The 15,937-nt window shown below is 42.4% G+C and overlaps 1 protein-coding gene across 3 annotated transcripts in view; it reads right to left on the bottom strand.

Annotated features, from left to right (window-relative positions):
* RELN (reelin) overlaps positions 1-15,937 on the bottom strand; it is a 296,593-nt gene that overhangs the window by 91,953 nt on the left and 188,703 nt on the right. For all 3 annotated transcript variants that reach the window (XM_081211340.1, XM_081211341.1, XM_081211342.1), the window contains 2 exons: positions 7,808-8,000; positions 5,352-5,464 (listed from right to left, as the gene is read on the bottom strand). In XM_081211340.1, the coding sequence (XP_081067466.1) occupies positions 5,352-5,464; positions 7,808-8,000 (306 nt within the window). The remainder of the gene's footprint in view (positions 1-5,351; positions 5,465-7,807; positions 8,001-15,937) is intronic.

The raw sequence follows: 15,937 nt of genomic DNA, 5'->3' as shown, positions 1-15,937 counted from the left end.
TCTAGTTAAAAACACAAACCACTCCTCAAGATCTGATATCAGAGAACCTGAGGGATCATAGAATTGTATAGTTGGAAGGGACCACGAGGGTTATCTAGTCCAAAACCCTGCAATGCAGGATTTTTTAGTCCAACCTGGGGCTCAAACCTACATCCCTGAGATTAAGGACTCAGTGCAATACACAGATGTGACACTAGATGGCAGCAGCGAGCTATGGCAAATTCAATATAGTTTTCAAAACTTTTTTTAAAAAAGCATTTTCACAGTGTTTTTGTATGTGTGTAGATTCCACCCAAGAGTCTCATGCTCCCCCACCTGAAGGAGGAATTTTGAGAATCCTTATGAAAATGATCAGGTAGTTTTGGGTAATAAGTTGCACAGTTAGGTAGCAATCCTGTACACAAATGTCTGGTATTAAGTCCCATTAAACTCATCAAGAGCAGCCACATTGGTCCACCTAGTCACAGGCTTTCCTGTTATGCATAGTATTTCCATTTAAATTTGTGTCATTATTTCTAAATTTGTGTCATTATTTCTAAATTTGCATTTATAATTCTATATGAGCACATGCAAATATGTGCCTTATTTCACCCCCCTTTTGGTGAGGACTTTCCTCTTTTGGTGATGAACAAGTATATGTCTAGGATTGCATTGCTGGATTCTTACATAGGTGAAAAGAACATTTTGAAAAAACACAGCAAGGTTTAGGCGCCACTCCTTGAAATAACAATAAAAATATTCCTCCTCCTTCAAAATCTGCCTCCCCTTTACATTTTGAGAGCTACACTTTACCTCCAGGTGACAGCAGCATATGAGGATTACTGTATTTAGCACAGCAATTAACAATTTTAAAACTGCTTGGCCATATTAATTAAGAAACTAAAAATGAAAGGGTGAATGTCAGCTGCATTCTCAGTGATAACAATTGGTTGCTTGGGCAATTACCACTTGGCAACTTCATAGAACAAGACTGTATGGCAATATGAGTTTTGTTACAGTGCTCAATCTGCCATTTACTAATGTTTAAAACTATGTTATGCTTTGCACTGTAACCATGCCCCCTTGTGCCCCCTGTCCTTTCGCTTCCTCACTTCTTTTCATATCAAATCAACTCTGTGTCAGATTTAAGCTTTCATTATATATCTACAGCTACAAAGATTTAAAGGAAATTATCCTAATTTTGAAATACAGCAAATAGCGTTCCTTTCAGGCAAACCACAAAGTATGTTTTGTTATACTGGATTTAACATGGGATAATGCTGGTTCTTTTCAACTATTAGGAGAGACTAAGGACCCAGGGCTGATGAAATTATATTTGCTACCTTCAGAGTTACTGTTAATTACATTTACCCAATTATCCTGCAACTCAGCCATTAGGTGTTGATTTGTTTATGAAGGCAGCAACTGGCAGCTGTTTGTATCTCATTAAGCCTGTTCTTATGTAAATGCCTTCCATAAAAGTGAAATTAATTTTCATCAGTGTTAGAAACGTATAATTCATGTACAATACAGTCCAAAGAGCAGGTGCATCCAGCCGATATTTTCAACACAAGTAACCCGTGCCTCCTATTTTCCATCCCAGCAGATCCTGAGTTACACAAGCAGCCTCTAAAACTTTGTGTGCTCAGATGTGCTAGATTTACAGGTGCACATGTTGCTGAAAAAACAACAGGGCAGCTTATGGCAAGGAAAGTCATCGCCTGCTTAAATTACTTTGATTTGTGGTTGAGAAAGAGGAAGCATCCAGACCTCTAGGAAAGCACACACATGATTTGAACATCGGATCTCTTTGACCCTGCAAGATCTTTCATTCAAATAAATGCAGGACCCAGACCCTACAAGTGTCCCTATTTTCCAGGGACAGCCCTGGATTTACAGAAGCTGTCCCAGTTTCTGATTTGATCCTGGAATGTCCAACATTTCCTTAGGATGTCCCTATTTTCATCGAAGAAATGTGGAGGGTATGTAGTTATCTGACCCTCCAGCCATTTGAAGGCAGCCCTGTATAGGGAAGTTTTCATATATGTTGGCAACCACCCAGAGGGGCTAGGCCAGGGCAACCCAGTCAGATGGGCAGGGTATGAATAGTAAAAAAAATTATTCATAATATTATTATGGAATAGAACGTCCCTATTTTCATCGGAGAAATGTTGGAGGGTATGCAGGAGGTCCCTGGTTCATTTGTTTAGTTCTCCCAACAGTGAAAAGAACGTAGAAGAAATCTGGGACCACTGCATGAATTAAATGTCCACTCCCAGTCTCTCTCTGGGTAAAACGGTGAAATTAAATCAGACCCTGAGAGGTTTCAGACCAGCTGTTTATTTCCTAAAAATACATGATCATTTTTAATACGGGGTACACATTATAATATAATGTCATCACTTGGAAAGAAAAAATAATTGATGAGGTAAGTAACAGAAAAGAGGTACATCCGAGTCATTTGTTATACAGAGAAATGGCCAAATGCAGGGAAATGAAACTAAGTTATCGATCTTGGCCTGATTTCCAGTTGCTGTGAGGCACTGGGTTTGAAGATAACCAAAGAGTAATGCTAATTTATTCATTTCATTCTAAATAGAAGGAAGCCATAAAGGGTTTATAATACTGAAACCTATCTAGTTTTTTTTTTTTTAATGTCAGAGTTATTGTGATTACAAGACCTAAGAAAAGTAGAGGAATTATTTGTTTGTTTTGGAAATGAATAAATGGAATGGCTATAAGGTATTTATAGAAACTGGTGATTAATAAATGTATTTGCATTGCTTTGGTCATAGAAATTGCTAATAAAAACCTTAAGATTGTTACTAATTCAGAGCATAATAGGGGGAAAGCTAAGCTTTACTGGTTCCCTTTGATTTCAATAACAGAGCTAAGCGTGTGCTTAAATATTTCCACCTGATACCAAGAAGATTTTGTAGTGCTTACATCCAAATCAATTGTTTTTTCAAGGAATCGCATTGCCAGAAACAAAAAGTATGACGCTTATAGTGAAATGACATTTGGGCCTATGCAGCATTAATTTCCTATCCCTCCTCTCATCAATTCATTGTACAGTGGTACCCCGCAAGACGAACGCCTCGCGAGACGAAAAACTCGCAAAACGAAAGGTTTTTTCATTTTCGAGTTGCCTCGCAAGACGAATTTCCCTATGGGCTTGCTTCGCAAAACGAAGCTTGCCCCGGGGACAGCGGGTCTTCTCTTTTGAAGCAAGGGGCTGGGGGGAGATAGCGATCTCCCTGCAGCCCCTTGCTGCAAAAGACGTCCGGGGGAAGCGGGGAAGAAGCGCTTCTTCCCCGCTTCCCCCGGACGTCTTTTGCAGGGTTGCCGGCATGCCGAAGCCTGCGCGCGCTGACATGGCGGAGAGGTCCGCGAAGCCTGGGAGCGCTGATGTCAGCACGCGCAGGCTTCGGCATGCCGGCAACCCTCCGCCAGCAGTGGCAGCGCTGCCGCTGCTGGCGGAGAGGTCCGCGAAGCCTTGGCCGGACAGCTTTTGAAGGCAGGCGGGGGGGGAGCAAAGACTTTCGCCCCCGCCAGCCTTCAGAAGAGGAAGGCTGGCGGGGGGCAAAAGTCTTTGTCCCCCCTGCCTGCCTTCCCAGGGGCTTTTAAATCGCCCCGGACAGCGGAGAAGTCCTCCGCTGTCCCTGGGCGATTTTAAAATGCCGCCCGCCAGCATTTTAAGATCGCCCTGGACAGGGGAGAAGTCCTCCGCTGTCCCGGGGTTTTTTAAAATGCTGGGGGTGGGAAGAAAAGCCCTTGTCCCCCCCCCCAGCCTTCAGAGGAGGTCCGGGGACAGACTGTCCCCGGACCTGGTCTGAAGGCGGTTTCCCTAGGAACGCATTAATTGATTTTCAATGCATTCCTATGGGAAACCGTGCATCGCAAGACGAAAAAACCGCAAGACGAAGAGAATTGCGGAACGAATTAATTTCGTCTTGCGAGGCACCACTGTAACTGGGTTACAGTATAATAATAATAATAATAATAATAATAATAATAATAATAATAATAATCTGGCTGGGTTTCCTCAGCCACTCTGGGCGGCTTTCAAGAGAACATTAAAAACTTCCCTAAACAGGGCTATGGAAGTGAGAGCTGGACCATAAAGAAGGCTGATCGCCGAAGAATTGATGCTTTTGAATTATGGTGCTGGAGGAGACTCTTGAGAGTCCCATGGACTGCAAGAAGATCAGACCTCTCCATTCTGAAGGAAATCAGCCCTGAGTGCTCACTGGAAGGATAGATCCTGAAGCTGAGGCGCCAGTACTCTGGCCACCTCATGAGAAGAGAAGACTCCCTGGAAAGGACTCTGATGTTGGGAAAGATGGAGGGCACAAGGAGAAGGGGACGACAGAGGACGAGATGGTTGGACAGCATTCTCGAAGCTACAAACATGAGTCTGACCAAACTGTGGGAGGCAGTGGAAGATAGGAGTGCCTGGCGTGTTATGGTCCAGGGGGTCACGAAGAGTCGGACCCGACTAAACGACTAAACAACAACAACAACAAACAGGGCTGCCTTCAGATGTCTTCTAAAAGTTGGATAGTTGTTTATTTCCTTGACATCTGACAGGAGGGGGTTCCACAGAGCAGGTGCCACCACCAAGAAGGCCCTCTGCCTGGTTCCCTGTAACCTCACTTCTTGCAGTGAGGGAACTGGACTTCAGTGTCCAAGCTGAATGATGGGGGTGGAGACGCTCCTTCAGGTATACTGGGCCAAGGCCATTTAAAATATCAATACATGATATCAATAAACCAAAACCCATGCAATCATTAAAACCATTTAAAACAATAATTAGCAGCAATTATTCATGGATATCAACATTTCAACACAACTGTTTCATGCTTCTAAATTCCCTGAGCAACAGGAAGTTGCAGAGATCTTACTTCGTTTGTCAATTTATTTTATTTTATTTAAAATATTTTTTCTGACCACTCCCACCAGCCTTCTACTGTGATTTTGTGATGCCAAAAGCCTATTGTGACTTCCTGCCCAAGACACCCAAAAGGTGCCCTTTAAAAACACATGAATTGGCCTCACCAGCTAGAAGATTTTGGCCAAACTCATGCTGACACGCCTAAAAAAAAGTTAGTCGCCCTTGCCTTGCAGGCTCAAGGTGGGTGTTTCTGATGAGAGCGTATTGTAGACTCATGTCTTTTGTAATAAACGACTTATTTGAAAAACGTAAAATTAATAATATAAATATAAATATATATATATAAAAAGGAAGCTTCCAATAATAGCATGACTGATATAACTCTATAAATGTAATTGGGCCATAAAGGTAATTTGGACAACCCTCATATTTGCATGAAAGACAGCAGGATATGTTCATTAGGAAAAGCAGGTATTACCATGTTTTCTGAGGTAAAAGTACTGTGATTCTCCTCCATTTCGTATATTCACTGGAATGGTAGATGCTTGCTGGTGTAAACTCCTGACAGCTAGGCATACTTGGAAGACATTCCTTAAGGCGGAAAGGGGCAGAGGACAGGACACACAAGAATATCAGGATTAACGTGAAGACATTAAAATTAACTTTTTTTAAAAGGTGTGAAGGTTATTTAACCAATAACATTCACTACAATGGAGGGGAACAACAGACTTCCCTCTTTGGTCCTTGAGACGCTACCAGTAGCGTAGCGTGGGTTGTCAGCACCCGGGGCAAGGCAAGTAATTTGCGCCCCCTAACCCGTGGATTTGCGCCCCCTGACCCTAACCCCCAGATGTTGCGCCCAGTGCGGCCGGCCCCCCCTGCACCCCCCACGCTACGCCACTGGACGCTACAGAGGCCACACACCATCCTCAGACACATCCTTTCCCCTTAGGGCTCCCCCCTCATGGCCCTTGCTTCACTTTCTGCTTTTGCTTGGCTGAATTGTCTGCTTGAACTTTAATAATAATTTATTCCTTGGCTTGACGAAGGCTTGGGAGGAGTTTGAGAGTGTATAAAAGCTAGCCTCCTTTTGCCTCTCACCCCACCTACTGCTTGTTTGTGCACCCTGGAAAGTTACCCTGAAGTGAATGTATTCCTCAGGCTGAAATGGGTTCCCAATCCTGCGCCACAATATTTCTGTCATGAATAAAATACATCATAAGGCATCAAAACATTATCCTTTCATCCAGGGATAGACCATTTCTGTTAAGTTGTGGGTGAACATATCAGACGACGCAGCGATTCTTCAAACAGCTCTTGTTTATTCACAGGCCAGAACAGAACTGAAGGGTTCAGCCAGCCTGCTTATATAGAGCTCCACTACAACGCAACTGTAACAACTTCCTGTAACTATCCAATTACTGAACGTCACTTTCAATCCCTTATTTGCATATGTGGACCTGAGTGAAAACTATCTATAGTATCCCCCTGCTGGCCCAGGATGAGAACTTCAGTACATAACAATTTCTAGATTCTCTGGGGCCATTCTATACCTCAGACATTGCTTCTGGGGTCAGCCCTTCCACAGATGGAGCTATAATAAAGTTGGAATTATCCAGTACTGACAGAATAAAGTTGCTTTGAGGGCTGGATTCTTTCCATGTTTCATCGGAAGAATACCTGAGCTTCCCCAGAGGCGGTTTTAGGGTAGCAAGACTGGTTTGGCCACACTGGGCACTGCACTGCACTGCTCTACACTGCAGGGGTGGTACAACAAAACTGTAAAATGGATCACAAGAGACTGGAGGAGGGGGGCCACCAAATTTTAGTGTCACACAGGGCACCACTGAAATTTGAGAGCCCAAAGTCCACCATTGGCATCCTGCAGATGGTGCACGAAATCTAGAAAAACTAAGGCGAATGTAAATCAATAGAACACAGAGTATTGACTGAGTGTTTGCCCCACAGATGCCTGTGGGGTGTAAATGTGCCTGTTTTTGTCTAGATTGCAGCCCATGAGTTCTGTTTTCCTACAGGAAAACTTATTAGGTAATTTTATAATCTGGAAAGGACAAACTGATTAGTTAAGCAGGGGTCAGCAAACTTTTTCAGCAGGGGGCTGGTCCACAGTCCCTCAGACCTTGTGGGGGGGCTGGACTATATTTTGGAAAAAAATATGAACAAATTCCTATGCCCCACAAATAACCCAGAGATGCATTTTAAATAAAAGCACACATTCTACTCATGTAAAAAGATGCTGATTCCCGGACCATCTGTGGGCCGAACTGAGAAGGCGATTGGGCCGGATCCGGCCCCTGGGCCTTAGTTTGCCTACCCATGGTTTAAGCTATTGTTTAATAGCAAGCCAAGATAATAAATCTGGTCTGTTTCAATTAACCACAATTTAAACCTAACAAAGATTTGTCTTTTGGCGCACAACAATAAATTGTTAATGCTAAACCGGTAGCATGTGCTTCCGGTCTCTTCCTTATCTCCAAACCAGAGGGAGAGGAGAGGACAGAATGTGTGAACTTGACTTATCAGCAGGCTTGATCACATAATGCTCAATGGGGGGTTTAGCTTTATGTCCACACTGTTGCAATGAACCCAAGCAAACCTCAGGCTTGTGCATTCACCTCTCTCCTCCAATGAGGTCTCTGGAAGAGAGATTTCACTAGCATTTATTTTCTGTTTCCCTTCAGTTTGGCTTGTCGTGTCATCTGGACAATAGTTTATATAGCAAACTCTGGTCAGTTTAACAAGCCAGGTTCAGGAACCACTGTTTGCAGTTGGGCTGTTTTGAAATTAAGCAGAGTTGCTACAAGCCAGACAGCGCAACAAGTCCAAGACCAACGCACACAGCCTGCACACATAGTAGTAAACCATGTTTTAGTGTTAAGTGTGAACTGGGCTGCCTTCCTTGATCGGACTTACCTCTTGAACCAGATGCCAAGTAAGACCATGGTTAGTAGAGTATTCCAGCTTCACTTGGTTGTCCATGTGAGGCCTGTACGGCTGCCCACAACCCATCACCAGGTTGAACTGCAGCATATAGGACGCTCCAATTTGCATTGACTGTGTTTCCACATAGCGCATGCTAGAAGCTAGCTTAGAGTCTCCTGTAAAACTGGAAGAAATAAGGATTTGCTTTAAAAAATAGTTGAGAAGCAGCAGCTATTCATGACCATGACACTTTTAGTTTAGTTATACCTGTTGTTATTTTTTCTCACAGCATGAAAGTGCATGCTGTGGGCATGAGGAAGTGAAGACCTGTGGTTCAGAAAATTACAAAAAGCAATGACTATTATAGGTCAAGAAAATAATTAGCTGGATTCTGTATGCTGTTGGGTCACTAAGAATGCAGACGGGGGGAAATGCCACACACTAGGAAGTAAAGTGGTAGAAAAAATGTCTTTAATTTTGAAAGGCTATCTGCTGTTTATTATTAAGTAGAAACCGGGACCACAATAGTGATAAGAAGCAGTTTTACTGAAATAAGTGCTGCATCATTTTTGGTATAAAATCTGTGGTGCCTTTCAGTGAATGAATTATGCTGAATTAGACCATGTCTATTCAGAAGGACGTCCCATTAAATTCAATGGGGCTTTCTCCCAGTTACATTGCGATGACTGCAGTCTCAGGACTCATCTATACAGCTGCAAATAAAACGTTTTGTGTTGTAAAGTGCATTATATAAATGTGACACTAGATGGCAATGGTAAGCTATGGCAAATTCAATATATTTTTCAAAACTTTTTTTTTTTAAAAAAACCTTTTTGCAACATTTTTTATATGTGTCTAGATTCCACCTCAGTTAAGTGGAGTTTCCTACCAGCTCTTGAAATCCCCTCCTCTCAGGGTTCTCCCATTTTTGGAACTGGTTTCCACTTTTTCTTCTTACAATTTTCTTCTGGTTATAGTCTGCCTCTTGCTCACTCAGCAGCAATGCCCTTAAGCTTCAAACTGCTTGTCCCCTGAGTTTCAGGCTCTGAGACTCAGGAGTCCTGGCAACCACAGGTTCGTTCACTTTAAAATAGTGTGGGACTTTTTTTTCATGGGCGTAGCCAGCGTAAATATTCTGTTCTTCTAAGAGAACAATAGCAGCACTGGGATTAATACTAAAGGGACCTTGGTGCCTAAAATTTAACTCAGCATGTACCTTTGAGCTTTAGTAGGTTATGTTGAAAAATCAACATTTTAAAAGGAAATATTAAATTGGTTGGGCATTGTTATGCCCCAGAAGCTTAAGAATGCGTGCTCTGAACAGCCAGAGTTTGCCCACTTCCTTACATGTGCTTTGCTGGTTGACAGCTGCCATTTTGGGGCAGAAACCATGGTGTAATGGCCTGGGAATCTGATTCAGAGGCTGAACCGGAGGAGTCCCCGCCTCCAGGGCCGGCTGAACTGGGGCAGGGCCTTGATTCTGAAGCGCCTGCACCTGTGCCGGATCCTCAGGAGCAGGCACCAGGTGAATCCACTCTGGCTCCGGAGGGGTTTGAGGACACAGTGCCTACAGGTGCGCCTCTCCCAGCCCTGTCTGGGGAAGGTGAGTCTCCCCCTGGGTCCAGTAACCCTCCAGCCTCTCCTGAGCTGCAGAGGCTCAGGGCAGAGAGGCGGAGAGAACTGGTTTCTCCCAGGAGGAGTGCTCGTCTTAAGGCCAGGAGAGGCAGGTCTCCTGGGGCCAGGACCGCCCCTGGCCTCAGAGAAGATAAAGGCCAGTCAGCCCGGTCCCAGGTTGCGGGAGCAACGTCGTTGAATATCTCCTTCTGCCCAGACCCAGACCTGTCCTTCCAGAGTTCCCGTCCCCGCCCGGCTTCCTGCTTCGGACCCTGCCTCGCTCTTTGTGTACTGTTTCTAGACTCGTGACCCAGGACCGGACTTTGACCACGCCAATGGTAACCTTCCCCCCCGGGACCAGCACACATGGAAAGAGGGAGGGGAAAAAAGAGATTGGACAAACAAGAGAGCAGGAGAGATTGGACAAATCTGTTTTCCCGTTGTCTCTCTTTCACTGGTCGGTTGCAGCCATTTTAGGAAGAAACCATTGTGGGCGGAGGGAGAGTCACAGATTAGAAATGTTCCCATAGGAAATTCGGGAAATCGTCAGCTCGTTATGTGAATACTACCCTAACAAATGAATTCCTGGGGCCTGTATGTACTGCTTGTCTGATAATAAAATAAATAAAAATCACTCAGGACACACACACACACACACACACACACACACACACACACTTTAATAATATAAGGCTAAATAAGAATCACATGAGACAAACAGAACAATGAATTTAAAGCAAACACCTTAGGGAAAGGGGGGGGGGTGTTTTCCCACTGATTCCGATAAGAACAAGCAAACAACACAAGACTCTGAAGCAAGCAACAAGAAGATTAAATCAGAAGGATAATGAAAATACTGCATGGTTTTAAATGAAAGGATGGGAAACAGGACTGCATTGGACTTAAACAACAGAAAGTCTCGCTCCAACTGCTGCACCATAACTCTTTAAATAATGTTCCTGTTCCTCAGAAAACAGGAAAACTGCAAGATGCACATGAGATCAGAGCTATTTACTTGCTTCAACATCATTCCCCCAAAGCACTGGGACTGGAGAACCCTGATAAAATGATTCCCACTGATTGTAAGCAAGACCTGTCCGTCACAATGGAGCTGCCCGTTCTCCTCTCCTACCTTGGTGTTTTGCTTATATGGTAAGCCAAGTTACATTAGTAAGACACCTGTCTGCAGCATTGTCTGAATTGCTGAGCTGCCACAAAGTGCTGGGGGGGGGCTGCTTTGATTCAGGGTGCCTCATACAGACCCTGCTTCACCTCTGAGAAGCTGACGACCCCCCCAAAGCTCCTCTGATTGGCTCAGGATTTGGGATTTGTCTGCATCTTCTACGTGGCTAAAATATATCAGGCTGAATAATAAACTGGATTTCTCTGTGTTGGTCAATCCACTATACATTCTTGCCTTCTTTTATGTTCATTGCGCTGGATATATATCCGGGGTGGGTGGGTAGAATAACTTTGATGCCATCTAAGTGCTGGGAATTTCTCCCCCCACCCCCTCAACTCCTAAATACTAAAAAAAGCACAATCTCTTTGTCTCATAGGCCATTGTTAAAGGATCAAAAAAAGATCAAAGAAGGTATGTTATGCAGGGACCATACTGAGTATGATATGCGAAGAGGTGCTTTTTAAAAAACAACAACAGTACCTTTTCATGGTTTCGTTTTATGCCTACAGATTGCCGGTAGCCATAACTCAGTAGCATTAAAGACACTGACTCTATTCCCTCTCTCATTTCTTCCTTCCGTAATTCTCCAGTGTACCTGCCTACTGCTGATTTTTACTGCTGGATTCCCGACCCCCGCTTCCTTTGTGTGAAAAAACATATGCTTGGAATCAATTTGAGCACTGTCAGAAGGTAGCCAAATATATTGGCTGCATCATAAAAGAAGAGTGATCAAATGCTCTCCAGAAACAAGGAACCAAGAGGATGTTTGTTATAAACATTCTTCTGGGAAATGAATTCTACTCGTACATTTAATTAAATGATGTGCACACTCAGAAATAGTCAACTTCTGTGGGTATTCCCAAAGTAATCAGTCCACCTGCAAGCACTGTAGACTAATTGGCACATGTGGGGATAATAGCATACGTAAATGTACAGGGACTTTCACAACCACTGCACTTTTGAATCCATGACTTTCAATAACAATGGAAACCCCTGTGAATACAGATAAATTGTTGTTGGACAAATCGAGCATGTTAACATAAGAGATTGCAGATTCCCACAGTCAACCTTGTCGTTTTGCCTCAGAAGATAGCAAAGTTTTTATAACAGGGAGGTGGTCTTTTTGGTCATGTCTGATTCACCTTGCCTTAACCTCTAAGGACCTCAATACATATGTGAAGTTTCATATATGGAATTTCACACAAGTAATAGGACCAGCATCCATGGAGCTCAGTACATCATCCAGAAACACTGGATGGGAGTGTGAAAATGCTTTTCTGTATTTAGCAGATTAGCCATTAACGCAAGGGGGAAATCTGAATTAGGATACCATTGTGAACCATTAGTAGTAGCCATGGTTACTACCACCTAGCTCTTTTTAGGAAAAGCTGAGCCACCGTCAACGTAGATCACTGCAGCTATTGGATGTACTGATACACAAATCTGATTTCTTCAGAGATTCATTCATTCATTCTTTCATTCATTGCTATTGTAATATATTTATACAAATCTCTATGCAAATGTTCACAGAACTTTAAGATTAACAAGTGCCTCCCCACTTAAGCAAACTGGAAATAATTCCAGCGTGACTTTGTACAAACCTAAGTTATTACTTCATATGCCTACAGTAACAGGAAAAACCACAGCCCTTATCCACTGTGTATAGTTCAACCACTCTAGTTTTCAAAGGTGATCTGGGCTGTTCATATTATTATTATTATTATTATTATTATTATTATTATTATTATTACCACCACCACCACCAAATATTGGTCTAAATGTTAATGGATAATTAATGGAACAAGTTACTTTATACTTTGAGCTAATTTCCATCCATTAAGCAGCAGTAAAGGAGAGGAAATACTTTAGTGGAAAAAAAATATATAAAAGCTTTTGTAAATGCCAGAGCTTAAATCTTGAAGCAGAAATAGATTCTGCTTTACAAATTCCTGTCGACAAAGGGAAACCCACCATATAATTATAAGCATTCCCCCCCTCTCTTGAAATTGTGCTTTAAGATGACATGGTGTAAAATGATTTATAGCATATTGACTACAGTTCTTCTAATGAAAAAGCAATTGTCAGAGTTCTCCCAAGAGAACACTCTTCATGCCATAGCAATCCATGCTCATGGAAAGTCATGAGTTAGAAAATGAGAAGCAAATGGGCTCACAGCTGGGAGAAGCCAACAATAATTAATTTAACTACCAGCCATTTGCACAGACCTGATATAAGTAAAAAATTTCCCTTGAGACATGCAAGGTCAGGGAAGGGAATAGTTCACATCTCACAAAGAACCCAAAGAATATTTATACAGCCCAATAATTTAAGTGCTTTTCTGTCCAATTCAGCAATAATCAACCAAGAAGAGGAGGCTGCAGAGTAATTAGCACTGTAGTTTCTTGTTTGGACTTACAGGGGGAGCGGGGGGGGGGGGAACCAAAAGAAGAAAAGAAGAAAAAACAAGAAAAGAACTTTTACCTTGCCACCTAATAAAAAAAAAGCCCATCAAAAAAATCCCCACATATGCTGTGCCAATCTAAGGAGACCAGAGGAAAAGCAATGGCGTTAAAGGCCTTTCATGCCAACTCTTTGATGAAAATGATGCAAACAGTTTGGGCATGGCCATGTTGTTTCATTTTAATGAGCAGTGAGTACTTCCATTGTCCTTATTAAAGTGGTTAATGCAGTTTCAACAGCCTCATTATCACTGCCAAAGCACATTTTACGTTGTTCTCGCAGCCAAGTCAACTCCTTTTAGTTTGAGAGGTGATCAGAAAGTCAAATCAGACTGTTCAAAATCTACTTGTTAATAAAAGTCCTGGCGTGTTAGTCCTGGGTGCCCTTGGGCCAACAGTTCTATTATTTACTGTTTTCTCATAATCACAATGATTCCAGTTTCTCAAAGCAAATTATTCATTATATAGCAAATCCATAGCAGGGGGGGGGGGGGAATCTTGATTAGAGATGGATGAACGTTTACTGGGTGGTTTGGTGAAAGCAGAAAAATAAAGTTCTTGTAATCAGGCTTGGAGCCTTCATGTTTGACTCAGGATACCTTTCAACTTTATTTGAACAGATGCTGACAATTAATGGAAAATAACTTTTCACCATACCAGTCCTAATGCATTAGTAATACTAGTACATAAAGTTTATGCTAATGCAATATTCATATGCAAGTGCATTATGAAATAAAACCTTCAAAGGCAACTGAAACATGGCTTAATAAAACTGATTCTTTCCATTGGTGCATTATACTGCTTTGTTTCATAATAATAATATCTTAAGTGCTGGATCCACAATTAGTCTTGATTAGGGGTCATCAAGTTTTACCTCACCTGGGCCAGTTCACTCCCGTGGAGATCACTCCGTGGGCCGGATTGCATCTGCGCAGACGCGATTTCCGGTGCCATGGAAGCGAGTCCGTGCTATGCCGGTTTAGCGTAGCATGCAGGGATTCACTGAGCGGGCGGCTTGGTTCAGGGGCGGCTCCTGGGCCCCCCTGTTGGCCACTTGTTGCCAACCCCTGGTCTAGATGCAAGTAGTCATGCCTAATTTGAAACTCCACTGATTTCAGTGTGTCTACTTTAGGCATGACAAGCCCATCTGGGTCTAACCCTACATTCCAGTGTGAAAGAACCTATCTGTATAACACACACATATTTCCTCCCCAGAAGTACTATTCATTGGGTCTTACTCACACTCCTCAGTAAATAAAACAAGCATAGTCTCATACATGGAAATATCCATTCAGAAGTTATTTACTTGCTTGCTTACTTACTTACTTACTTACTTACTAAGAAACCCTCCCATACAAAGCAGCTTTCAACTTTGTAATCTCTCACTTTCGCTTTACGGAAGTACCAGTGTCCTCACGACAGATCACCCTTTATTCAATAGATTCACTCTTGTCATAAAATTCACAAGAAATGCATGTGATGAGAATGTTCATAAGTGGAAAAAATGAATAAGGGTTAAAGGTACTTTGCATAGAAAAACAAACATTTCTTTGCGTGCCTTCTCCACCAGAGGTCCAGAGGGTGGTAACACAAGAACAGACCTTTTTTGCAGGAGCTCCCCATATGTGGTATGCTTTCCCCAGGGAGGCTTGCCTTGCGCCTTCATCTTTAGGTGCCAGGCAGAAACGTTTCTCTTTGACCAGGCCTATCATATTCTATGTCCTTTGAAATTTGTTTGTGGGAAGGGGGTCTTCTTACTCTTATTGTGTAATTGGTGTTCTCATTTTGTAATTTTGTATTTTTATATTTTGAACTGCCCTGTAATCTTCGGATGAAGGGCAGAATAAAAATAAAAATAAATAAAAACCCCTAATATGCATTCTGCATATTGTTGTCACAGTCCATCTTTACAATGTACAGTAATGCACTGGAAAGCATTATGGATGTGGTTCAATAACTGATCTGCCACTGCGATACTCCAATATGTAGTGTGGCATGCAACTGTAGGGTGTCATACAATTGCAGCATAGGGAATTGCTGGTGCTGCAACAGCAACAAACAGCAGAGTAGCATTTAAAAAACCACACTAATGTGAAATACAGAACTAAGAGCAGAAGTAGAGCTATGGCAAAACAAGAGACAATTCCCTGAACACCATTCTATAGGTGATTTGGGGCACCAAATCTATACTGGCAAAATATGACCTATCTGATATGCAGTAACAGGATTTTGTAATGAGACAGCAGCTGGCAAGTAGATATTACATATCCCACACTACAGGGATGTTGGCTAAAAAACACTGGGGGGAAATATTCATGGGAGTAGGTTTATGAGTCTTCCATACAGAGACCATTTTATATCTGAAAACTGCTGGGAACTTATCCAGCCACAGTGAAAACCTTTCAAAACCCATTGGATTCAATGGGGGTAGAGAGATAAATAGGTGTTTAACTGTCCCATTACATTGCTAGACCTTAGAAGTGCTTAGATTTGGCTAGATCATATATCCCTTGAATAGAATTGTTGTGAGACAGGTCCTGCTAAATACAAAAGATTAAGTAGCTACACAGAAAACTCTTTATCAATTGTGTTTTAAGTGTGTCCTCTAATCACATTATGTCCCATCTCCCAGCCTTAATTTGCATAAATTAATTAATGTAACTGAAGGAAATCAGAGCAGCTAATTATTCTTTAATTTACATCAGCGATCAGTTCAGGATAAACTTCCAACATGTTGCAGGCAAAGAAACCATGTGAGCACAGGCTCACCATCAAGCATAAATCACATTGCATTGCAGTGTAAAATTTACCCCTCATTACATATAGGTCAACGAACACATTGTTGTTCATGTTATGTGCCCAGGG

Source organism: Podarcis bocagei, assembly GCF_964188305.1.
Source record: "Podarcis bocagei genome assembly, chromosome: 10".
Classification (NCBI taxonomy): Eukaryota; Metazoa; Chordata; class Lepidosauria; order Squamata; family Lacertidae; genus Podarcis; species Podarcis bocagei.
This window is presented reverse-complemented; position numbering and strand designations above follow the sequence as displayed.